The 27,663-nt window shown below is 36.5% G+C and overlaps 1 protein-coding gene across 14 annotated transcripts in view; it reads left to right on the forward strand.

The window, feature by feature from the left end:
- FUT8 (fucosyltransferase 8) overlaps nucleotides 1-25,724 on the forward strand; it is a 301,256-nt gene extending 275,532 nt beyond the window's left edge. For all 14 annotated transcript variants that reach the window (XM_035720216.2, XM_025443649.3, XM_035720221.2 and 11 more), the window contains 4 exons: nucleotides 3,272-3,518; nucleotides 8,612-8,788; nucleotides 14,999-15,149; nucleotides 24,726-25,724. In XM_035720216.2, coding sequence (XP_035576109.1) covers nucleotides 3,272-3,518; nucleotides 8,612-8,788; nucleotides 14,999-15,149; nucleotides 24,726-25,043 — 893 coding nt within the window. In that variant the 3' untranslated portion in view covers nucleotides 25,044-25,724. The remainder of the gene's footprint in view (nucleotides 1-3,271; nucleotides 3,519-8,611; nucleotides 8,789-14,998; nucleotides 15,150-24,725) is intronic.
- The last annotated feature ends 1,939 nt before the right edge of the window (nucleotides 25,725-27,663 follow it).

Raw genomic sequence — 27,663 nt, forward strand, 5'->3', positions numbered from 1 at the left:
GAATCTTCCATTCTTCAAGAGTTCCTATAGAAATTAATTCCATTCCTTCAAGGAGAAAGTACTAAAGTGTTTTTTTGCTCCTTTCTGTCCACCTCATTTCCCTTCTACTTGGAAGGAAAATAGTGTACAACTGGCGAGTTTAGGAGGAGGAACTGAACGTGTGAGGCACAGAGCTTTCTGGCTTCTCTCAGAAGGCATGCTCCTCCTCCTTCCCGTATAGTAGGCCTTGGTTAACAAACTCTGCATAGGGCTGGGTGGGAACTGTTGGAAAACCCATAAGGCCCAAAATCCAAAACAAAAAACTACATTCTCTAGTTCATCCTTATTGGTGATCAAGCTGGTATTATGATGGCCATTTTATTCTTCTCTTTCATTTTGTTTCAAACTCATAGGAGATGTAAGGAAAAAAAGCAATTATACCCCTTTAACATCACTGATAATCTCCTTTTTTTTTTAAAGATTTTATTTATTTACTCATGAGAGGCAGAGACATAGGCAGAGGGAAAAGCAGGCTCCCTGTGGGGAGGCTGAGGCGGAACTGGACCCTGGGATCATGACTTGAGCCAAAGGCAGAAACTCAACCACTAAGCTACCCAAGTGCCCCAGTAATCTCCTTTTTAAATAGAAATCTAGCTTGGGCTCAGAATCCTTCACAGGGAATAGTGTCTACATTGTTTCAATGAAGTTATTTTTCTATTTGCCATCTATAAAATAAATTCGTATGTTTTAAAAGTGAATTTTTAAAACTTTAAACAGTACAGATAGTATATGGATATGGTAAAAATTATAACGTTCATTACATTAGTGACTAAAGTTTAGAAAACACTGAACAAGATTATAGATCTGTTCCAAATTTTAATCTTTTTGCTTATGTATGTCAGTAGAATAAAAAATACATAGGTGGTCAACCAAGTTAAAAAAGGACCTTCTAACATAGCATATATAATGTTATTTTCATTTATTCTAAAATATATCATTATTGAAGAAGCTAAACTTTATTTTTTGTACAAATGAAAATGATATTGATATGAAAATGATAAATTCTTAATATTTTACTAGGAAGTTGAGTATTGATATCATTTTGATAATAAGTTTTTTGGTGATGGCATTTTGTTTTATTTTGTTTATTTTTCTTTCACTGAAAGTGGTCAGTTCTAGGAGAGGTTTTTGAACTAGAAATCTTGAAGGTAAGGACCATGTTATCACTGTATACTCTGCGTCATATAGTATTTGACCTATAACAGTGTTCAACAAATATTTGAACAACTGAATAAATGAATGAATGAACAATGAACCAACAAAAGCAAACTAAATTCTCTGTCTTGAAGGTATAGGCATAGTTTTCATTTCTATCTGAAAGCTGTCAATAGGACTAGCTGTAAGAAAGCTAAGGCCTTGAGGCAATCAGTGTAATACTTATCTAAGTGAAATGCTCTAGTTACACAGAGAATAACCTTGTTAGGAAGAAATCACAAAAGGAAGCCCTCTTAATTTTGCTTTTGTTTATGGTCATATAGAAGAGCTAGATTTTTTCCTTTCTTTTTTTATAAAAAACTGTTTTCGCTTCCTTTTTTTCTCTATTATTCATGTACTACATCTCTTATCGTGTCCATGTCAAAGAAGTCATCCCAATTTCCCTTGCCTTAGGGAGATTATTAGAGCTTAATTTAAAATGTAGCTCACTCTTTCCCTATAATTACAGTTTCTCATCGGATAAAGTTACCCACTTTTTTCTTAACTGGTACCCTAGATGAATTGCAATACTGGTGGTAAATTTTTTTATTTCCATTTATTCATGCAACAAATACCATGTTTCAGGGGCTTTGTTCTAAGAATCCTCAAATGAGTTTTACATATCAGAGAGAGAGAATATTAACCAGACGGTTTTAATTTTTAGTTAGGCCAACTGACTTTCTAATAATCATGCCGTTGGTTTGAGTGATTACTTTCCCAGATCATGTAATTTGCTTTAAGACATTTTGTATATTTGAAAAAAAAACAAAAAACAAAAAACAAACAGAATTTGAGGACTATGTTCCATTCTAGTGAATACATCTTAAATGTATTCTAGGTTTATTCTCTGCAAGTACATTCTTTCTTAAATGGTCCAGTGATGAACTGTGATTCTAATTCATTATACACATTGACAACATCTTAAGTGGAGTTATTTTGTATGTTCAGGTTAATATTTTCTGTTACTGAAATTTTAATTCAGTACATTTTATATTTGTGAAATTTCTCTGCCTGGTATCTTTGTGTCTTCTAGTTATTACTATGTGGTCTTCGATATGTAAAGTAAACTCTAAAGTTACTGGCTTATCCCATTTTGGGATGTTCATTTCATTGCATTATAAAATTGGTAGAACCATAGTAACATTAATGATATATAGAAGTTGGATTCTGAAGCTAATCATCATCTACAAAAATTAGCATCTAATCTGTTCTAACTACATTAATATCCATGTAAACAATCAACATAGATTATATTGATATCATAATTGAAAATATAATGGATAATTTGGCCAAGAAAAAAAAGACGAGAATTATCTCTTTTTTTCTTTAAAAGATATAACTGCTTGGCTTATAATTAAAATCTTTAGGTATCTCTAATATCATTGTGCTCTAGCATGAAAGTAATACAAGAGTCATTTGCTATAATGACAATCTAGAAGTTTTGAGAACACTTTATTGTCTAGTTCAAAAACAAAAACAAGGGAATCCCTGGGTGGCTCAGCGGTTTAGCGCCTGCCTTTGGCCCAGGGCGCAATCCTGGAGTCCCGGGATGGAGTCCCACAGTCGGGCTCCCGGCATGGAGCCTGCTTCTCCCTCCTCCTGTGTCTCTGCCTCTCTCTCTCTCTCTCTCTCTCTCTCTCTCTATGTCTATCATAAATCTTTAAAAAAAAGTACAAAAAAGCAGAACTTTCTGCTTTGGCTGTGTTCACTAGCAATATGATTGATTATTCTCTGATTAGATTCTTTGAGTGCCAGATGCATCCTTATCTAGGGTATGAGGTATTGATATGGCAGCATGTTATGAACGGGAAAAAAAATGCCATGGACTTGAGAGGCAGACCAACCCAAATGTGAAAGTTGGCTCTGTCACTTCTGTCCTAGTACCTTGAGCGAGTTACTTAAGTGCCTCTGTAAAGTGAGAATTATAATACTGCCTTAGAGTTGCTATGAGGATGAAAGCATCCAGAGTGAGTTCTTCTTAAATGGTAAATGTATGAGGAATCCAGCATGGTGATGATATATTTTGATATTCTTTCAGGTGAAGTAAAGGACAAAAATGTTCAGGTGGTTGAGCTCCCCATTGTAGACAGTCTTCATCCTCGTCCACCATATTTACCCCTGGCTGTACCAGAAGACCTTGCAGATCGGCTTGTACGAGTCCATGGTGATCCTGCAGTGTGGTGGGTGTCCCAGTTTGTCAAATACTTGATCCGCCCACAACCCTGGCTAGAAAAGGAAATAGAAGAGGCTACCAAGAAGCTTGGCTTCAAACATCCAGTTATTGGGTAAGAATCTGATTTGTTCCTCATAAAGTGATATGTAGTAGCAGAGATATATGTATACTTCACAATATATTGTAAACTTTATATCATAAAGTTTCATAAATTTTCAGAGCCCCATCCAAAAACAGATGTTCCACAGTTCACCTTAGGTCACAGGGAGATCATTCTTACTTTGTTCACTTAGAACAGCTAAGTCATCATACTTTGTTACCCTCATTCACTTATTTATTCATTCAACAAATATATTAAACTGATGCTTCTAAAATTAGCTATCTCTTCTGGGGAAGCTAGCAAAATTTTATTTTATTGAGAGTATTTTGGATGTTATACATGATTCTTGTCTTACCCTTAACAAGACCATGAGATAAAGCTGTCACATTTATAGCTTTTCTGTTGCTCTTTTTGTTAGGCTTCATTAATTACCACTGGTGATTATTTTGCATTTTTTGATGTTCTGTTTTCTTTTTTGTCCTGGAAGCTATTTTGAAAATAAGAGGAGTATATATAATGTAAGATAATGTTAAAATTATTATTTAAATTCTTTCTTGGCCCACTTCTCATATACATATATGATCAGTCTCATGTTTATGTTCAGGGAAGATAGATATATCAGGAAATCCTAGGACTGAGAAGAATCCAAAGGAGCATCTTGCTCACAAATACGTGTTCCTGTACACATACATTAAAAAGTTATGGAAAGAGGAATTTTCCTAGGTCCTAGGGCCAGATTTCATACCTTGGGAAAATTGTCTTTGTTTAATGGAAATAATACTGTACCTAGACTAAGTGACCTGGACAGTACCTCTGGCTTTTCCCTAAATCTGGACCAAGTAACTTATTAATGATATTGGGCTTTGATTTTTCCATCTGTAAAATAGTGAAGCTAATACCTAAAAGTGATGTGACAAGGAGTATAAAAGGATTTTAGTTAAGTGAAAAAAATATACTGTAAAGTATTGTTACGTTTCAGAGAGACTGATGCTAAAATAATTCCTGAAAATAGACTTGTAGGCTAGGCGGCTGTGACATTCTGTAGCTTATACTGTTTGTAATAAAGTCAGCTATTGATTAATATTAATACATGTGTTGATTCATTCACTTATTTGCAGAACATTTATTGAATACCTGCTACTGTGGGGGACAGAGATTAATTTTTTTTTAAATAGCTTCTTCTAGCTTACTACAGGCAATTGGAAAAGAGACATACGGCTAACATTATATGTGTAAAATACCCTGCGAATAGTATAAAAAGTTTCATGAGAGATCAGAGAAAGAGAAATGTACTTCCATCTAGATCAGGAAAGTCTTCATAGCTTCAGTGTTTGAACAGGATCTTGAAAGACAACAGTATAGTAATTAAATTACCAAAATAACTTTATGTTCTCTCATTGATCCTATAACACAGTCCTGTGAAGTGGGTAGAGATAACTATTTTACAGGTGAGGAAACTAAAGGAAGAAAATCTCTGCCCAAAGTTCCAAACAAAACCGGGGCTTTGAGATCCCTGGGTGGCGCAGTGGTTTGGCGCCTGCCTTTGGCCCAGGGCACGATCCTGGAGACCCTGGATCGAATCCCACGTCGGGCTCCCAGTGCATGGAGCCTGCTTCTCCCTCTGCCTATGTCTCTGCCTCTCTCTCTCTCTCTCTCTCTCTCTCTGTGTGTGACTATCATAAATAAATAAAAATTTAAAAAATTAAAAAAACAAAAACAAAAACAAAAAAACAAAAAAAAAAACAAAACCGGGGCTTAGACCATCTTAACTTTGCTTGAAAGCTTTCTTGCAGTTATGTATACCAGAAAGCTGTCCTAATTGTCCATGGGCCATCCATCATATTAAGAGTTGGCCAAATATAGAAAATTGAAATACCACAGACAATTAAGTTATTTGTACATTGAGGTGGTGTGCTGTAATGAAAGAGCACACTAAAATTCAAGAATCTGGGGGTACCATCTAACTTCTACCACTAAGAAATAATCTGACTTTGGGTGATGTACTTGATCATTCTGGGTCTTCATTGATTGCCACTCTTCTTTGTTTAAAACTGAAGAAACTAAAGTGATATCTAAGGTTTCTATTCACATGGTACTAAACAATTAGATTTTTGTGTGGACCCAGAATTCATTCATTTATTTATTGTGTTTGGTGCTATTAGAAATAAATAAAATTTGATTCTCTGCCCGAGGGCAGCCCAGGTGGCTCAGCAGTTTAGCGCCACCTTTAGCCCAGGGTGTGATCCTAGAGACCCGGGATCTAGTCCCACGTCAGGCTCCCTGCATGGAGCCTGCTTCTCCCTCTGCTTGTGTCTGTGCCTCTCTCTCTCTCTCAATCTCTGTGTCTCTCATGAATAAATAAATACAATCTTAAAAAAAAGAAAAAAAAGATTCCCTGCCCGGAAAGAGCTTGGTATCTAATATAGATAACCCTGGAAGAATGCCATGTTAGGACTACTGACCCCCCATGCAGTTTAAAATCCATGTATAAATTTTGTACTTTATTTTTTTTTAATTTTTTAATTTTATTTAGATAGTCATACAGAGAGAGAGAGAGAGAGGCAGAGACATAGGCAGAGGGAGAAGCAGGCTCCATGCACCAGGAGCCTGACGTGGGATTCGATCCTGGGTCTCCAGGATCGCGCCCTAGGCCAAAGGCAGGCGCCAAACCGCTGCGCCACCCAGGGATCCCAAAATCCATGTATAAATTTTGACTCCTCCCAAACTTAACTACTAATACCCTGATGTTGGCTGGAAGCCTTACCAATAGCATAAACAGTCGATTCACATATATTTTGTATGCTATATGTATTATATACTGTATTCTTACAATAAAGAAAGCTAGAGAAAAGAATGTGCTATTAGAAAATCATAAGGAAGAGAAAATATATTTACAGTATTGAACTGTAAAAAATCTGTATATAAGTGGACCCATATAGTTCACACCCATGTTGTTGAAGGGGCAACTGTTGTGAAAGTCAGGCAAGTACACAAAGAACTTTAACTTTTGTGATGACTAGGTTGAATGTATGTGAGAGAAACCAGCTTCCCTTTGCCTTATGTTGTCTTTTTGTTCGCTGATAATGTCTTCAGAGGCATCAGTTTCCTTAACTCTCTAATGAAAGACTTACATTACATTAAAATGACTTCAAATATCCTTCACAGGCCTAACGTTCTGATCCTTCCATAAAGACTCCATTATGCTCCTCTCTAATTTCAGGGGTATTTGGAGAATTGAGAAAATTGATTGGTAGTACTCTGCCACTACCTCTGCTTCTTTGTCATTACAGCTTTTGTTTGTTTTTGTTTTTATTTTCATTTTCATATCTCCCACCCCACATCTTCCCTTGGGTCTTAGTCTACATATGTAGAGAAGCTACTGATCCCTTATTTATTTGTTTGTTTGTTTGTTTATTTTTAAAGATTTTATTTATTTGAGAGAGCGTGAGTGAGCATGCATGGGTGGGAGCAGGGCAGAGGCAGAGGGAGAAACAGACCTCCCTGCTGAGCAAAAGGCCCCAAATCAGAGCTCTATCCCAGGACCCTGAGATCATGGCCTGAGCCACCCAGGCACCCCCTGATCCCTATTTTAAATGTTAGAGCTAAAGAAAGTGTATGGTGAAGCCAGAGTATCAAATAGTGCTTCTTCTCATGAAGCTTTTCATTGAAATTCAGTGCAATTGTTCTTTCTGGCCCACTTCATCTCTAAGGAGCACAGTGAATAATTCCAATTTCCTGAGAGAAGCAGTGATTAAGAATGATGTGGGAAGGGCAGCCCTGGTGGCGCAGCGGTTTAGCGCCACCTACAGCCCAGGGCGTGATCCTGGAGACCCTGGATCAGGTCCCACGTCAGGCTCTCTGTATGATGCCTGCTTCTCTCTCTGCCTGTGTCTCTGCCTCTCTCTCTCTGTCTCTATGAATAAATAAATAAAATCTTAAAAATAAAAAGAATGATGTGGGAAGAAAGAATGATAGGTGTTCATATGATGGTATTCACATCTGGAACTTAGTCTGGAATGCAAAGGAAATAATACCTATAAAGACAACAGATTAACTACCATGAGAATAGACACTGCCCCTCCCCGCTCCAGATTCACAAAAAAAGCCAGCTTTTGGCTTGACCTAAGGCATGCCCATGTTTTATAACCTAAGGGGAAACAAATCTACTTTTTTTCCCAGTTTTGAATAGTGGTTTGGTAATTTGGTAGGGAGGGATGCAGAAGGGTAAATTGAAGGAGAGCTTTAATTTATGAAAATAAACTCTGACCATTATTATTTTCATTTATAATCACTTTGAAAGCACTAAGATGGGAGGAGAGTACTGTGGAAGTCAAAACATTTAGTGCAGAACAGTGTAAATCCTTGTTTCCAATTTTATGGTTTTAGGGCTTTTTAAAAATAGGACAGATGAGATCAATATCTGCTTGTGTTTGATAGAGTGAAAAACAGCGAAAGAAAATTCATTATGCATACAACAAAAGGGCTAGAACATCTCCATGAACTTAAAATAGTAAGAATTCTTAAAAGATTTACCTGCCTTGATTGTGGTATAGGAAGAATCCATGCAGGTCTGTGTTTTCCTCAGACAACTTTAAATTCTACAAGCTGGCAGTTAGAGTAACTATCCAGGGTATCATGAAGACAAGAAAAATTGGTACCAAAATGTTGCAAAAAATATATTTAATATTCTGTAATAACAGCTGTGAATCTTGGTATTATTTGTTGTCAAAAATCTTAAAAAGTTGCATCCAGTTTTTTCTGGAAGGCTGGTTGGTATTTTGCTGCGTATATGGAATATAAAACTCTGGAATCTTCATTTTTTCTACCATTATTCTTAGATATACCAATTACTTTCTTTATAAGAAAGCATTCTTCAAAAGCTTATTTTCTAATTCTCCTTGTATTGTGTTAACATGCACATATATTTAGAATATATGTATTTGAATTTTTAATATTTTATTTTTTCTAATGGCAAAACTGAAAGAGAAATTGGCTTAAAATGTCTGTGATGCCACCATAAATAAAGGTATAAAATTCAGTATTAAAAGCACCAAGTGGATCAGAACATTGTCGGCAGAATCTGACTTTCTCCTTCTGCCCCCCAGAGTCCATGTCAGACGTACAGACAAAGTAGGAACAGAAGCAGCTTTCCATCCCATTGAGGAATACATGGTACACGTTGAAGAACATTTTCAGCTTCTCGCTCGAAGAATGCAAGTGGATAAAAGAAGAGTGTATTTGGCTACGGATGACCCTTCTTTATTAAAGGAGGCAAAAACAAAGTGAGTTAGATGAACACTAGTGATTCTAGACTGGGATTCTTTTCGGTTGAAAGGAATCCTTAATTCCCATGACTTATGATTCTTATTATATAATATTACTACTGATTATTGGGAGTTTTTAAAATTCAAACAACTGTGTACTTGGGTGACTATTAATATAATCAAAGCATATTTGAGGTGCCAGCAAAGTATATATTTCATTCTGAAGTCTCTTCCCTTGGTGTGTGGGCAGCTGCCATCTTGCTATGTACTCCCATGGCCTCTTTGAGAGCAAGCTTTCTGGTGTCTCTTCCTATCAGGGCATTAATTCCATCACAAGGGGCCCATTCTCATGCCTCCATTTAATCCTAATCATCTCCCAAAGGCCTCATCTCCAAATACTATCACATTGAGAGTTACAGCTCAAAAATAGGAATTCTAGGGGGACACAAACATTCAGTCCACAACACTAACCAACTGTTTAGGACTACTAGCAATAAAACACACCAAGTGCTTACCTTTTTTGCTCTTACTATCTTCACTAGCAATTATGGGCAAGTGAAACATATGTAAAATATAAATTTTCATTTCATAAATATTTCTGGAACCTGGAAATTAAAGAAAAGTAAAGAATCAGAAGATGAGTTTTATAAGTGGAGAAATAAGAACTGCTAGTATGTATTGAACAGTAATCATCATTTATGGAGCATACCTATATTTTAGGCATTGTGTGAGATACTTGGTATTCCATGATACACAAGATCCTCTGCTCTCAAGGAATTCCTAATCTAGTGGGAGAACAGGCAATTACTCTACAGTTACTGTAGAGTAGCTACTGTAGAGTTTTAACATAGGGTATTCAAAAAACACATAAAGCTCACTGATCCCAATTGGGAGTTTATCACAGGATCTGAGTGAACCTAGAATTGGCCTTTACTTACTATTAATAAAAGATATATTAAATGTGTGAAAGTAGGGAATGAAAGAGAAGAATCTGTAGTCTTAGCTTTGCTCATACACCATTACTCCAGATCATCCCTAAATCCCTAAGTGTCCTTCTGCTCTGACTTAGTGTTTAGCACATGCTTACCTCTGTCTCCCTCACTGGATTATAAGCACCTTAGACACAGTACCTACCTAGCTCAGTGCCCAATAATTATTAAATTATGTTTATTTCAATCCCATCAGCTTGAAAACATTTTATTCACTGCTAATCATTTAAGCTATTTGTTTAATTAATTTTCTTGGTCATTTTTTATGTCACAAATAGGACTTGGGAAGAAAAACAAATTTAAAGTGAAGACTGTAATGCAAATGTTTATTCAAATCACTGGGTAATAATTTAAATCCTATTTCTCCCTTTAAGAATTCAAACTAACCTGATATAAATTGCGTTTTTTAAGGCTCCCTCTATCAAGTATTCTCACTCACACACACACACTTTCACTGTCTTGCACACACATACACACAAAGGACCATGAAATTCATCAGCCAAGTATAAGCCAAGTTATATGCTTATAGTTAGGGATTAAATGAATATTTGGGCACAAAACACAATACAAAATTTTCACAAATACTTTTCCAGTTTGATATCCAGACCTATTAGATAGAAACAAATTAGAAATAGTTCACCATACTCCTTCATTTTAAAATACCAGACTGAATTTGTAGCTTGTTTGAAAAACAAAATTAAAATATTAATCTTATCTACTCTTATACTTGTTCTTGAAGCATCACAAGGTTTTTTCCTGTTTTTCTTTTTTCCCTGACTAGCAAAATAATTCATGCTCATTAGAAAATATGGAAGTTGATAAGTATATAGGCAAGGAAAAAATACTACCCACAACCTATTACTCAGTGGTAACAATTACTTAAATGTTGACATATTCCCTTTAGTCATTTATATAGTTACCCATTTTAGTAGTTGATCATATTCTATATAATTTGAACTCTTTTTTACTTAATACAGCAATGGATCCATTTTCTCAGGTCCCTAAAAAATTATTATCTTAAATGTCCCTTTTTAATGACTACATATCTTCTGCAATTGCTTACTTGCTCATTTTCCCAATATTTGTAGTTAGGTTATTTCCTTAAGCTAGACTTCTGGATTTGGAAATATTTAGGTAAAAAGATATGAACATCTTACAACTTTGATCCATAGTGCCCCATGATATTTTTATAGCAAGCAACCTTTATAGTACTGTTGATAGCAGAATCTACTAAGATTGTAGGAATAGTAAAACTTGAATTTCCTTTCTGTGGTCAGTAACTCAGTAACTTACAGTAAAGAGCCAGTAACTCTTCTCCACAGTAGTCCAGGAGGAAGGTTTTTTTCATATTCTGTTATAAATGTAGTAGCAGCATTTTATGCATTGTTTTTCCTCTTTGGAAATCCTTTAACTTTAATTTTCTGAGTCTTTGTTTTTTAAGATTGATTGATTGATTGATCGATTGATTTAATTTGAGAGAGTACAAGCAGGAGGACAGAGAGGGGAGGTAGAGAGAATCTCAAGCAGGCTCTGAACTGAGATCATGACCTGAGCCAAAACCAAGAGCAGATGCTTAACCAACTGCAACCACGGAGGCACCTCAATTTTATGAATCATTTTGAAAATTTTCCCAAGAACTTAAATGCTGTTTCTCTCCTTCAGTATTTTACCTAGATGTTTTTCTGCTCTGAATTAACTCTGCTTTAGACCTGTCAGGATTCGTTTTGATACCTAAGCAAACCATAAAACCTCTGTCATTGTTTTAGGTGACCAAAAACATGAGTTAGTCTCTCATCAAGGTATATAGTATCCAGGATGATTATGAGACTTTTGTGCTTCAAGAGGGTGAAGTGCTGAAGAAGTAAATGATGCATAGGATTCACACAGAGAAGAATCCATTTTCTGGGTAGCTTATCTTTTCTAAAAGTGGTCAAGATTAGCTTTATATATTCGGCTTTTGTGTGAAAATGAGTAGATAATGCTTTGCTACTTGGTATTATATCTCAGGTTTCTTTAGATTAAGACTGAGTTCATCTGTGAGATTTTCACACCTGTTTCCCACTGATTATGGCAGCCATTGATAATGTGTAGATGTCTCTCTTAGGCAGATCACTGTTAGAGAGTTTAAATTGCAGAATCATTGGCCAAGAAGTAAGAACTCTTAAAGTTGTCTATCCAATATCATATTCTAAGACATGGAGATTGGGAACAGGGGTGAAGTAGGAGAAGAAACAAGTCTTTAAAAATCTCTTAGAATAGGGATCCCTGGGTGGCGCAGCGGTTTGGCACCTGCCTTTGGCCCAGGGCGCGATCCTGGAGACCCGGGATCGAATCCCACATTGGGCTCCCGGTGCATGGAGCCTGCTTCTCCCTCTGCCTCTCTCTCTCTCTCTCTCTCTGTTACTATCATAAATAAATAAAAATTTAAAAAAATAAAAAAATAAAAATAAAAATCTCTTAGAATATATATTTATGTACTTAGTTTGCTTTTTATCAAAAATGCTGGATGAGCACTCCTAAAATTTAGTTTCATTTAAATGAACAGAGGCAAGAAAAATTTGTTTCGAAGTTTTTGTAAAGTGTTTGCCCTGCGAAATAAAGACTCAGAAATAACGAGTGATGAATTTTTTCAATGTTTTATTGAACTATAATATGCTACACACAGTTACAGGGCACTAGAAATAAAAAGAGAAATAAAAAGATAATATGTGGCTTCTTATTTAAAGGAGTATCCAACTGGTAGGCATATACATGTAACAAGTATTGCAGTATAGTTAGATGAATGCCCTGTAGGAGTTTTATACCAGGTACAGTGAAATCATGAAGAGGAGTATCTCCCTCAGTCTGGAGAAAGACTTCAGAAAAGACAATGTGTTGTTAGTTTATAACTTTAAGTTAGCCCTTTGTGAGTGATGCAAAAATAAATTTTTATAAGGTAGAAGAAGAAAAAAATATATTTTATCATTGCTAATCTCTACAATGTCACAGTAAAAGAAATCCTCTGCTGACATACTTGTGGGCAGAAGACAAAGAAGCATGTTTGTGCAGAAATTTCCATGCTTATAATTGGAGAGGCAAAATCTCCCTTTTCCATTATTTACATTGTTTCTGTTTGTTTTCTTTCCCAAACTCAGGTATCCTTCATCAAGCAGTCTCAGATAAGGCCTGTGGAACTTAAGCGTTCTTTTGGTTTGGTTCCAGGGAGGGATCTTTAAATTATGAAGGGCATTAATGTTAGTGTCACTTCTCAGTAAAAAGATCACTCTTTTCTTTTCACTGAGCACGTAAACCACACTGACAGAGTTAGTCTTTATTCAAGTATAAAACCTGTGTTTTAATGATTCGCTCTGTCCTCTGTCCCCCAGCCTTTTCATACTTATTTGTTGCTGTTTCTGCCCCATGCCTGGGTGTGCAGCTTCACAAGAATCACATTAAAAGTCTTTTTGGTGGTTTTCTTTTTAAAATAAATGTGACATTTCCTTTGTCTCCCTGATTTGGGGCTTAGGAGGGCAAAATGTCAAAAATAATGAGGCCGAATGGATCTGAGCACTGAATACCAGTCTGAAACAGTGCTCTGAGACTTTGCCATCCCAGTCATTATTAGAGGCAATGAGAGAAAGCTCCTCGGTGGCTGTGAAATGAAGAGAATCTGAAGCAGCTGTTAGGGAATTAGGACAAAGTCCCAGACATGGGTAGCACTCACTTATTCATGTATTTACCTACTCAGCATTGCGTGGGGCACTAGGTGTTGTGAGGCAAAGAAAAATCAAGTCCAGTCCCAACCTTAGGAGAATACTATGTGGGAGACAGACATGTAAACAGACTCCTAATGGTTCAGGGTTTACAGATAGGCACTTTTACCCTCTCACCAGATGTTAATAGATTCTCTGTTATATTCCCAATTCTTTTCTAGTTACTGAGAATAATACAGTGAACAAAGCAGATGAAATGCCTCTTTATATAGCTTACATTCCAGCTAGGGATGATGGAGGTGGGGAATGGATACAGGCAGTAAATAATAGTCAAAATATATATTATGTCAGATGATAATAAAAGTCATGAAATTAAGTAAGTAAAAAAGATAGAAATTTCTGAAGTCCTCACTAATAAGACTTTATTACAGCAGAGATCTAAAGGAAGTAAGGAATAAAACCAGGTGGACATCTGCAAAAGAATGTTTAACAATCACAGCTAATACGTAATGAGCATTTACTACATGTCAGATGCTCTCCTAACCACTTTACTTTGCTTATGTATTTAATTCCTACAGAATTATGTAAAACAGGTACAATTATTATCCAATTTTTGTATAATTCTCTAAGTTTTCAACTCAACTCTAAAGATTTACCTCATGCACTAAGAAAATCTATTCACTGTATACTAGAGTATAATTAAACCTCTTAATTCACAGTAGAATCATTTGAACATATGGTGGACTTTTTAAAGATATCTTGTTTTAATACTTTTAAACACATATCCTATCTCAAGACTATTGAAATATTACTTGGTGGACATCTGTAAAGAATTTGCTTTCATAAATTTATTAGACTGATTTTCTTTTTTTTTTTTTTTTTAAGATTTTTATTTATTCATGAGAGACAGAGAGAGAGAGGCAGAGACACAGGCAGAGGGAGAAGCAGGCTCCATGCAGGGAGCCTGACATGGGACTCAATCCCCGGTCTCCAGGATCACACCCTGGGCTGAAGGCGGTACGAAACCGCTGAGCCACCCAGGCTGCCCTAGACTGATTTTCCATTACTGCTGTTGGCTAAGACAGTGTTTTGAGGATGGGGTTTAGGGGAAACCAGTCTGAATTATCTCAAATTCTAGGTTAAAAATGTAAATGAAATTTAACCGTGATATTTCTATTCTAAGGGAAAAGTTTAGTGACCAAATGGGAAAGCAGTTTAAAAAACCTCTTTGTCACTCGTTACAAAAAAAATAAGGAACCTTCAACTCCTATGAATTGAGAAGGGACATTTTGATGCATGTATTGTGCATATTATGTGACATGCCAATAACATGTAATATTTAGGACATTCCAGAATGGTTTCTACTCCACTGACAGATTCAAAGATGCTTCATCGAATCTATTAAATACCACAGTTAAAGCTCTGCTTACTATTAAAAAGAACTTTGGTCAAAGGAGCAGGTCTGCTTCCCGGTGGTAAGATACTAACTCCTGATAGAATATTGTGATTTCAGTGACTATGTACAAATTTATTTCTTTTTTTTATAGGTACCCCACTTATGAATTTATTAGTGATAACTCTATCTCTTGGTCAGCTGGACTACACAATCGATACACAGAAAATTCACTTCGGGGTGTGATCCTGGATATACACTTTCTCTCCCAGGCAGACTTCCTAGTGTGTACTTTTTCATCCCAGGTAAGCGATAGTAGGGCATGTTTAAATAGCCAATATTTTTTTTGGTCATGTTGAGCTCAGGAAGTTCTTAGGGGGTGTGTGTGTATATATATATCTGTATCTGTGTCTGTGTTTAATGTTCAGGTGCAATTTTCCTAATATTTGGGAATGATCTCTTTTGTGAAAGAATAGGAAGATTCCATACCTCCTCCCAAAAAGTTAGGTATTCAAGTATAGTTGCTTACAAGCAATTGTTCACAGCATTTAACCAAATAGCAAGTAAAAAAGCTTACTTATTAATACTTTATGAATTTGCAGGGGTACCTGGGTGGCTTAGTCAGTTAAGCTTCTGACTCTTGGTTTCAGCTCAGGTCATGATCTCAGGGTCATGAGATCGAGCCCCGTGTAGGGCTCAGTGCAAGGTCTACGCAGAATTCTCTCTCCTCTTCCTTTGCCCCACCCCCTGCTGGCTCTCCCTCTCTCTCCTTTAAAAATAAATAAATAAAATCTTTAAAAAAAAATATTTCCTGATTTTGCCATCACTATGCAACCAGAATCCGTCCACTCCTACACATTGATGCACTGATGCTGAGAGGCTTAAATGGTGAGCATTGTGTCTCATTGATTACTTTATAGAAAATAAAGTATAAATGTAATTCTTTTTCAAGTCCTATTACATTTCTACCAAGCAAAAAACTATACATTAAATTTAAGCAATACCATATTACAATCATTCTTTGAGTTTAATTGTTGCAGATAATTGTATATTATGGGCTTGGTGTATTTGTTTCTATGAGTGGTCCAATCAGCCTTGTATACACAATGGAATATCAGCATAGAAATATTTATTGTTGGTTTTATTCTGACCTCATTTATGTGCATATTATTGGTTAGTTCATTCAACAATCTGTTAAATGACTATTTGTGCTCAGAATTATATTAGGTGCAGAGAGGATTTCCAGGGAGATTGAAGATACAGATCTTACCCTGGCCCAGAATCTAGTGAGCAAAATACTCACGTGAAGTAACTGGAGAGTAATTACCAAGAAATATAGATCATGTAAGATAAATTTTTTCCTAAATGCCTAGAAGAAGTAGAGAAAAGGAAATGTGAAAAGGAAGGCTGCACCATTTTCATGAGAATATACTTCAGAGAATATAAAGAAATGAACTTTTTTTATTTTGTGACAATGTACATTGTCACAATGGGATGGTGATATGATTATTATAAAGATACCTACCCCAGCAAAGGCTATGAGTTTCTTCAATATAGAATGAGAACTTCCTACCCAGAACAGAAGTCACATAGCAACAGTCCTAGTCAGAACAGAAAATTTCCTTGGCCTTCCAAGTTCCCATGAAGGGATCCACTGCTGATGTTTTCTTCCTAACTGGGATAAGGATCCTTTCTTTGAGAAGCTCCCTTTTCTATTCTCATAGTGGGTAGATGGGAGGAATCGCAACTTTTTCTCTCTTAACTGAGAATCTGGCTATATGCCCACCTGATCAACAGGTACAAATGACTAGTAACAACCTCCACAAATTTTTGAATGCTTATTGTTTGAATGAATGAATCAGAGTCATTCATTAATTGCAAGACTTAATTTCCTAGATATGCCACCTTCTTTGTAGGTCTAGATGTTAGGCCTGTCTAAAGTCTATTCCTGTAGTCCAGGGTTTCTCAGCCTAGGCATTTTTAGAATTATAGGCAGGTACTTTGTTGTGAGATGCTGTCCTGTGCATTGTAGGGTACTCAGCAGCTCCCCTGGCCAGTAGCACCCCACCTCAAGTTGTGACAACTGAAAATGTCTTCAGATATTGCCAAATATCCCACAGCAGTGGGGAGGACAAAATCACCTTTGTTGAGAATCGCTGCTGTAGTCATAAAGCTTGAAAGTTAAATAAATATATACATGTCTAAACATTTAGCAGCCTTACATGTAGGCAGACACTGAGACTTACAGGGATGTTCTCTATTTTGCTTTTCTTCTTCCAGCCCTCCTTAATAATACCATTAGGTTTATTCTAGAAAGAAAATCCTTTTTTATTTTTTCTTTTCAAGGATGTGCTATAGAATTTTTGATTCTTATAACCTCATGACTCTAATTTTGATCCAGAAATCAGGAATTCTGTTACTTTATGGTAGTAGAAATCTGTACAAGCTTGAGGGGCATATTGTTCATACTACTTTGTTCTATTTTGTGCATAATATCAACCTCAGCATGTTTTCCATACCTCAGGGTCAGAGAATTCATTCATATGAAGAAAGAGTGGTGCTGAGAGGATGTTTTATCTCCAAAGGAATGAGATTTATGCTATATATTATATTATTCCTAAAAACTCTTGATAAGTCAAAGTTCATCCAAAATAACTTTTGTTCATTTGAACAAAGCAAAACTCAAACTAATATCTTGTATCCCAAAGTAGACTTGAATACCTCAAAAAATTTTATGTGAGAGTTCAGAATAAAAGTTTAACAGTAAAAATACCTTATATTTATATATTGAATGGCAGTTTGCTAAATGTGATCACTGTCATTATCTCATACCTTTCTTGATGACTATCAGCTGTAGCATTTGAAATTTTGAAATAATTCCACATTCACTGATAAATCTCTGGGTTTGCTCATACTCCAGCATTTTTTGCAAATATTTTTAGAAAAAATATGGGTTTAGTACAGTTCAGTATTTTTGCACTATGAATGAAATTGGTTGCTTGATTGTAGAGGTTCTCTTGCCATAAACCCAAATTTGGAATTGTTTGAAATTTCCCTAAAAATGTCTCATCATCATCACCAGTGGAGTTTGAGAAAAAGTTACTGATAACATCAAAATGCCAAGCCACTGACTCCTACGCAGAGAACTAGAATGAAGTAACATGGACTCTAGAATCAGAATGGGTTTAAATCTAACTTTGGGGATGCCTCGGTGGCTCTGTGGTTGAGCATCTGCCTTCAGCTTAGGACATGATCCCAGGGTCCCGGGATCGAGTTCCATATATGGCTCCCTTTAAGGAGCCTGCTTCTCCCTGTACTTCTCCCTCTGCCTATGTCTGCCTCTCTCTGTGTGTGTCTCATGAATAAATAAATAAAATCTTAAAAATAAATAAATCTAACTTTGACCACTTAGTATCTGGGTGGCATTTGAACAAATTAGCTTATCACTGACCATTTCTTCCCTGCCTGTAAAACAGTAGTAGCACCTACTACATACAGTTACTATGATGATTAAAAATTATATGTAAACTACTGAAAATAGTACTTAACAATATATTAAATATAATGTTAGCTGCTATTGTTATTTATAAAGGGAAAAGTATAGGAATACCTTTGTGTGTTACAGAGATTCTACAGTAGTTACTGTAGCAACCTTTTTTCACATGGCCCTATTTCAGACCATACACTCTCATGTTTTAGGAGGAACATGAAACATGCTATTATTCAAGGACTCTGTTACTCCTGCTTGTGGTCATGGGTAATGCTTAGGTTCTACTGAATAATTATGTATATTGAACAGGTATAACAATTCTTCATTAAGAAGAGAAGCCAGGGAGGCCTCAGTGGCTCAGTGGTTGAGCGTCTGCCTTCAGCACAAGGCATGATCCCAGGGTCCTGGATCAAGTTCTGCATCAGGCTCCCCACAGGGAACCTGCTTCTCTTTCTGCCTATGTTTCTGTCTCTGTCTTTCATGAATAAATAAATAAGATATTTTTTTAAAAAGGAGAGAGAGAGAAGCTGGAGGGTGCATGGGTGGCTCTGTCAGTTAAGCATCTGAGTCTTCATTTCTGCTCAGGTCATGATCTCACGATCATCAGATCAAGCCCCATGTTGGGCTCCACACTCAGAGTCTGCTTGGGATCCTCTCCCGCTCCCTTTGTCCCTCCCTTGGCTCACACTCTCTCTCTCTCATTCTCTCCCTCTCTCTAAAATAAATAAATCTTTTTTTAAACAAGAAAGAAGAGTAGCCAGTAGCATTAGGCATTTTAATTTCTCTGTGCCAATATATCTCCTCACTTTTATTTTATTTAGTTTATTGAAAGAGAACAGCACCATATAATATAAATTTTCAGAAACAAAAGCTCTTCATTCCCAAAGGGTAAATGATGAGTAACAGTATTTGCTTTAGCAAATGCAAGTAAAATTGTGTATTTGTTGACTTTTAGGGAAATTAATCTGCCGATGTTCCTATATATGCCATAGGCATGTTGGGAAATAGAAGAAGACTAAGTGTTACATCCAGAAGGGGGACAAAAAAATAAAACATTGAGAACCAAATCTCAGCCCAGAATAAAACATGGACAAGTAGCTCTCAAACTTTCCTTGATGATAATATCATATTCAAAGATATTATTAGAAAGTGACAAAGAGTTTAGTATCTTCTTCATAATGCTTTGACAACCCTGCAGTTTTGTATCCTGTGTCCTATCCTTTGAGAACTATTACACTGTAAGACAATAGTGAGAAAGAGTTTATCTGTTGACTATGAGCTATTATAGGCAATACTGGAAGAATGAAATGCCATGCCAGAAGGAAAAATGCAAGACTTAATTGACATTTGAGAAAATGCAGACACGAATATCATGGCACCTTAATCAGGATTCCTCATAACGTTTTGGATCCATCCCCCTCAATCTCAGGACTTCTGATTTTTCTTGGTTTTATATCCATAACTGAGATCTGGGAATTCTCTCCCCTTAAGTGAAAAGGTTTTTTTAAGCCAATAATAAAACTTTAATATTGTTACTATTGTTGCTCTTAGTTTTCTGAATCCCTTCATCAGAGCTGTTTCTCAAAGCCAAGTTTGTCCTAAAAGCCTCATAAATCGAAGAGAACAATCCTCAGGATTTAATCTGAAAATTAGAGGCAATATAAACATTTTCCGAAAACATCAAGTAGGTTTTGAAAGCTATGCAGTCACATTCCAAACTATTCTACCAAGTATTTAATCTTGCTCTATGTTACTAGAAGTTGCCTATATCCAAAGCATCTACTTTGTCATTTAGTTTCCTATTTAATAAAACCGTCTTAAATAAGAAACACAGAAATTATAGGTGGTGAAATAACAGCAATTATTCAATTATACTTAGTTGTAGATGGGCAAAATATCAGAAAGGTTTTTTTTTTAATATTATCAAGTTATGGAATCAGCTTTTATTATCCTGGAATCTGATTTACATAAATTGTTGTAGATGCTCACTTTAAAAGCTTTGGATTATCAGCATTTTTAAAGCAGCTATCAACATTGTTCCGTAGTTTTAACCATTGAAATCACAAAACTACTTTTTTTCCCTTGTGACACTTTTTCACACTTAATACAACATCCTAGTGGCACTCTTTGTTGTCTAGTTCCAAATCCACACACAACATACCTGGCATCATTACACTCTGAATCAGATTTTGGAAAGCCCGAAGGGAAAAACCATATACTACATTCATTTTATTCTAGACAAATGACTTTGGATAGGAATTTCCATTGAGGGAAGGCCCACGAAACAATAGTGGATACTATTCTCCTGCTGAATAGCAGAACAAAGTAGTTTACAGGAAAAGTGTATACATCTCTCACCATCACCCAAGGAGACAAGAACCTACTTCCAACTTTTCACACTAGGAGATCCTCCTGGCCCCATCTATTTTGACAAAAAAAAACAAAAACAAAAACAAAACAAAACAAGATCCCATCTGCTCTGAGAAGGCTTTGGAGGCTCATGTAAACTCAGCTGGTTGCTCCTCAGGGATAAAATTCAGGTTCATGGACCATCCTCTCCTTTTAAACTTTTTTTTAAAAAATACAGTTGCATCGTGTTTTTATCCTTAAGCAACATTTTTGCTCTAACCCATCCTGTGTGCTTAGTGGTGTTCTAAATGATATACTGACATGCAATAAATGAAATAAAACTTACTACATATAGTCAACCACAGCTTTCAACCAAAGGGTTTGCCTCTCTCAGTCATGAGATTTGTCCATCATCAAAAACTGAGTATTGGGCATCCCTGGGTGGCTCAGCGGTTTGGCGCCTGCCTTTGGCCCAGGGCGCGATCCTGGAGTCCCGGGATTGAGTCCCGCGTCAAGCTCCTGGCATGGAGCCTGCTTCTCCCTCTGCCTGTGTCTCCCCCCACCCCTCTCTCTCTCTCTCTCCCTCTCTCTATCATGAATAAATAAATAAAATCTTAAAAGAAAAAAAAACTGAGTATTGATATTAGCTGAAAGCCTTCATTTACCTGCCACACAGTTTGAATTGGTAAAGCCCAAAGAGAAAGCCTAGGGTAGTTAAATGCAAACATTAATACTATAGTTATCTTTATAGCCCTTTGCAGTAAATTGCTCCATGGTACTACTAAGAATGTTATATGTGGATCTTAGGGATTAAATATCACTCATGGACCTGCATCTCCACTGCTAGGCTGATATTATGCATGAAGCAGTATTCATTCAACGGGTACTTTCTGAGCACCTACTATGTGACAGGCACAGTATTAGGTTCTTATCCTAAGACATTTTAGTGTGGTAGAGAGCCAGAAAGAATTCTACCATTTACTAGCTCATTCCCCCCCAACTTTTTTTTTAATTAATCTTTCTGGGGCTTGTTTCTTCAGTTATAAAATATGGATAATAACAGCAACCACCTCATACTGTTATCATTATAATGAGAAGAATTTAGGGCCTCATATTGGCCCACCTCAGTCTTTGAAATCTCTACCCTTTGTTTTTCTTTGGCTTAAGAAAATACTTATGTTATTAACCCACTAACACTTCAACAACTATGGATACCAAACTATAAACTGATTATTAGAATTATCCTACAAAAGAAAGCAGTCCCTAAGGGTGTGGGACTGAAGGCAATGTTTTTTGAGGGTGAGACACTTAATAGTAGAGAGGAGGAAATATATCAGGGCTCATTGCCACAGTATGGTCATGTCAAGGGCAATGCAAGCTCCTGCATTCCTGGCTAGAAATAATTGAAGAGTGGGTTAAAGGGCCCTGAAAAAACAAAACTGTCTAGTTTGCCCAAGGCTTGCCTTGGCCTTATGTTTTATCTTTCTGGTGTTACAATCCAAATATGGAGGGACACCTGGGTGACTCAGCAGTTGAGCAGACATCTGCCTTTGGCTTCAGGCGTGATCTGGAGTCCCAGGATCGAGTCCCATATTGGGCTTCCTGCATGGAGCCTGCTTCTCTCTCTGTGTCCCTGCTTCTCCCTCTACCTGTGTCTCTGCCTCTCTCTCTGTGTCTCTCATGAATAAATAAATAAAATCTTTAAAAAATTAAAAAAAAAAATCCAAATAATGGAGACCAGGCTCTGCAAGAGAAATATACTTAGGAGTTAACAAGATTCACAAACTGCCCAGGTTCAAAACCAGAATCTACCACTTAATAATAATTACAACCTTGGGCAAAATTTTAACTGACCTTTGACCTCTGTGAAATAGAAAATAGGAATAGGAAATAGAATTTTATGGGGCTACTTGAGTATTAAGTAAATTAATAGAGATATTAAATAAATAATACCTAAAACAATGACAGCAAAAACTCAGAAAATGCTAGCCTCTATACTTTGCTATTTTTGAAGCTGCTTTGTTTTACTTAGTTTCTTCCTTTGTAGAGTCTCCACTTGATTTTGCTTGCCCCCCTGTGGACCTTCAGCTGACTTTGGAGTTCCCATTCCAAATCTTTTCGACCCTCATTTTGTTATAGTCTCAGTATTCTATCAGTGATCTCAATTGTACCATGACATTCTCGCATCTCCAGTGTGAAATTAGTCTGTTGATAGAGTAGCAAACTTGCAAGCAAAGTCACTGCCTTGATTTTATGATGTTGAAATTCTAGCACTAGAATTTGGGCAGATGACTTGCTCTCCTTGTATTTTAGTCCATATTTGCAAAATTTAAAATATTTTTAAAGTCTCATCTGCAAAGTATGTATAGCATTTGAAAAGCACCCCTGCAGTTCCTGAAATTCAGATTTTTTAAGAAGTTAAAGTGAGGCTTAACCTAATCAGATTTCATTTGCTCATAATAGTTAAGAATGAGCATCTTCATTTAGATTTGATCTCATAAATATCAGAGTTTTAAAAGACTGCTGAGTAATCCTAAGTTGCTCCACTGAGCAGGTTAACAATTACTATTAGTAGTTTCATTTTAAATAAATGCAAAAGTATTGGCATAGAGACAAAGCTTCATTAACTGAGACAACCACTACTGGAGATTTGGGAAAATTTGACTTGAGTTCTCTGTTCACATTGAATTATAATGGAAGAATTTTATTTTTATAATGGAAGAATTTTCTTTTTTTTTTTTTTTTTTTTAAGATTTTATTCACCCATTCATGAAAGACACAGAGAGAGAGGCAGAGACACAGGCAGAGGGAGAAGCAGGCTCCATACAGGGAGCCTGACATGGGCCTTGATCCCGGGTCTCCAGGATCATGCCCTAGGCCAAAGGCAGGCGCTAAACCGCTGAGCTACCCAGGCTGCCCATAGTGGAAGAATTTTTTTAAGCAAAGTGACAGTATTCTCTCTTCTGTCTTCACCTATTCTTAGAAAAAGCTCATGAACCCCATTTATAAAGAATATATTTATTAATTGCTTAAAATGTTATACCCTCATGAAAATAGTAATAGTTTAACTTTATCACCAAGCATCTCAATGTACAAAGCTCAGATTGTGGTATTTTAGCAGCCATCCAGTGGGCATGTAGGTATTCTTTGAACAGAGGAATCTTTTTTTTTTTTAAAGACCTTATTTATTCATGAGAAACACACAGAGGCAGAGACATAGGCAGAGGAAGAAGCAAGTTCCCTGTGAGGAGCCTGATGTGGGACTTGATCCTACGACCCTAGGACCACGACTTAAGCCAAAGGCAGACGCTCAACCACTGAGCCACCCAGGTGCCCCTGGACAGAGGAATCTTTTAAGTAGCTTTAAATGCATCAGGTAGATGCATCTTCAGCAAAGGCTAGTCCATCTTATTCAGTTCTAGAATGTTAATATCTACTTAGTGCTCTTAAAACTCTTTAGAACAGAAATGATATATTTTAGCTCACTTACCAAGGCTAGTTGATTGTCAAAAATTACCTGAATTTCTATTGAAAAGAGTTCTGAGATCAAATCCAACCTAGCAGAAAAGAATATGGGATTGATTGAGACTGAATGAGGAGAAAGGAGCAGCAACATTTGTATAAAGTATTTATGATCTTCATGCTCAACCTTAAATTCTTTAAAGACACAAACTGGGTCTTACTCATTTTTTTGTCACCAGTACCCAACACGAGGTATACTGTGTGACTCTTATTAAATGTTCATTAAAATTAACTGATTCATATTCTTAAAGTACTTGCATTAGATATGTTTTTTACTCCCAGAGAACTTATAGTAATCTATTATGCTTAAAAAAAAGAAGATACAAGCACAAAGATGAAGAATGATTTGTATTGTAATTGAGAGCAAATCAACTGAAAACCTGTGACTAGAATCTACCTCTTCTCAACTTGTCAGTCCTAGTCCTGGTCTGGTCCTAGTCTGTTTGGCCAAGGGCCTTCAGGTTGCTATGCAGGAGATTTTATGTATACTAACACATTTTTTTTTTCATTCTTTCCCAAGGTCTGTCGAGTTGCTTACGAAATCATGCAAACACTTCATCCTGATGCTTCTGCAAACTTCCATTCTTTGGATGACATCTACTATTTTGGGGGCCAAAATGCCCACAACCAGATTGCTATTTATCCTCACCAACCTCGAACTGCAGATGAAATCCCCATGGAACCTGGAGATATCATTGGTGTGGCTGGAAATCATTGGGATGGCTATTCTAAAGGTGTCAACAGGAAACTGGGAAGGACGGGCCTATATCCCTCCTACAAAGTCCGAGAGAAGATAGAAACGGTCAAGTACCCCACATATCCTGAGGCTGAGAAATAAAGTTTCAATGGAAAAGAAGGACAGCTAAACTCAGTTCAAACCATTTGAGCCAAACAGTAGATGAAGAAGGCCCTGACTTTACAACACATGGTGAAATGAGTAGACAACTTCAAGCACCAGGTGCAGCTGGAAATAACAGATGCTTCACTCTTTGGAATTACCCTTTAACTCTTTAAGGGCTACAATGCCCTTAAACTCATGCACAGTCCAATAATGTACTCACATATAACATACAAACAGGTTGTTTTCTACTTTGCCCCTTCTTTCAAGATTATGTCCCCATGAAACAAACACTGCCACATTGTGTAATTTAAGTGACACAGACATTTTGTGTGAGACTTCAAACATGGTGCCTATATCTGAGAGACCTACGTGACCTAATGAGAAGACACAAATAGCTCCCTACTGTGGGGAGGTTGATTCTTAGCCAGTGGTGCTATTGTAACCACTGAATTCACTCCAATCAACAGATTCAGAATGAGAATGGATGTTTTTGTCTGGATTTTTTTTTTTAAGTAATTACATCAGTTCATCCACTTCATCATTAATAAGTGAAAGATACATCAAAAAATATTCACACTCCATTAGGAACTTTTGTAAAACAATGCCATGAACAGATCTTTAGTACTCAATGTTTCTGGACATTCTCTTTGATAACAAAAAATAAATTTTAAAAAGGAATTTTGTAAAGTTTTTGGAATTTTCCATCATTGGATGATGTTGTGGTCAGCTTTATAGAAAAACTATGATAAAAAGAGGAGTTTTCTAGTTTTCCTGCTTAATTTTTTTTTCTATTTCTGATTGCTTAGGTAGAAGATTAGTCCATTGTAACACTGAAAACTGAATTTAGTTGATACGCATTACAAAATTGCTAAGAATACTCTTTGCACACTTTTATTTTCTTATTTTGGCATTGCTTATTTTTTAATTGAATTAAATAATCACACTGTTGTCCCAGAGGAACTGTCACCTCCATTTCCAAAACAAACAATTTCAGGCTTGTTGGCAACCTTTCTTATTGTGGCTACTGTCACTTTTTGTGAGTTGAGCCCTGTTTTATCCAGGAACCAATATGTGCCCTTTCCTATCATGTCCTAGTTTTGAGCATACCAAGAAATTTGGGGATTGAGAAGCTGGCTCTGTTTCTTAAGTACATATCTCACAGTATGTAGAATTTGCTAAACAAAGGAGAGTGGAACCACTGTGAGACCCAAGATGGACTTGGGTTTATCTCTTCCAAATACTACTTTTAGTAATTCTATGAGAGAATCAATTCAGAAGATAAGACTTTGATACTCTCTACTGCTTTTTCTCTCTAAACATCACTTTTCTCCTTGTAGAAACACTTCCTATTTTCAGTGACCTGATCCTTTAGATGCATGGCAAGAATATTTCATAGCATGTGTTCTAGCTTCTGAAAGAAGAATTTGATCCAATAAGAACCAGTGACAGGCCTGGTGTTGAATACCAGGAATGCCAAACAGAAAAGCTTTATCTTTCACATCCTCACTAAATGAAAATACCTGTACGTAAAATCTCCCCACCAATCTTCCCTGAATTCTTTCTACCTCTCTGGTCAAGTCTCCCAAAGAACAAAAACTAATTACCTAGTGTCAGCCAGCAATTTACAATTTAGTTTTAGTACAAATAAAGTCATTTGAAATAAAAATCTCCCAGTGAGCAGAGGTACTTTTGAATGTGAGTTCTTTTTCTTTTTTTTCTTTTTTTTTTCTTTTTTTTTTTTTAAGTGGGCTCCATGCCCAACATGGGGCTTAAACTCATGACCCTGAGATTAAGGGTCACAGGCTCTACTAACTGAGCCAGCCAGGCACCCCTGAATATGAGCTGTTTTCTAATTCCCATCTCACTGGTCATCAGAACATTAGTAACCATGGGTTACTAGTGATAATGTATTTCTCTGCTGATAATGTCTCTGCTGCGATTTCCTGTTTTTATTCATTACAAACATTTAACTTTATAGAACATAGCTATAACTACTTTAAAATTATTTTCTGCTAAATCCAACATCTGAATCATCTCAAAGTTGGTCTCCATTGTTTGTCTTTTCTCTAGAGAAAGAGCCCTATTTTCCAGGTTCTTCAAATACTGAGTAATTTTAGATTGTTTACAACTGAATGTTGTAAATGTTTATGTTGTGGATTCTGTTATATTCCTCTGAACAGAGTGCTGATTTTTGGTTTGTATTAGGCATTTAACTTCATTGAACTCAAACTGTAAATTGTGTTTTGGGCAGCAGTTCAAATCTCAGTTCAGTTCTTTTATCTTTAGATTGAGTCTGCCCTACATGTTTGCGGCTCCAGGGGTCCACCAGAGATTTGCATAGAGTTTATGCACAGAATTTGAGTTTCTCTTTTGTTTGGTTCTTTTATTCTGAGATTACCCCCTCACTTTCTAGCAGCTGTGGCTGCTCTGATTCTGTGGTTTCCTCTGACTCTTCAATTTTCAGTCAGCCTAAAAGCCATAAAAATGGGAACTCACCTTGTGCCATTTCCTTCTTCTTTAAAAAAAAGAAAAAAAATCTTTATTTGAGAGAAAGACAGTGAGCACGCGAGAGAGCACAAGCAGGGGGGAGGGACAGAGACAGAGGGAGAACCAGATT

This window comes from Canis lupus, chromosome 8, assembly GCF_003254725.2.
Source record: "Canis lupus dingo isolate Sandy chromosome 8, ASM325472v2, whole genome shotgun sequence".
Lineage (NCBI taxonomy): Eukaryota > Metazoa > Chordata > Mammalia > Carnivora > Canidae > Canis > Canis lupus.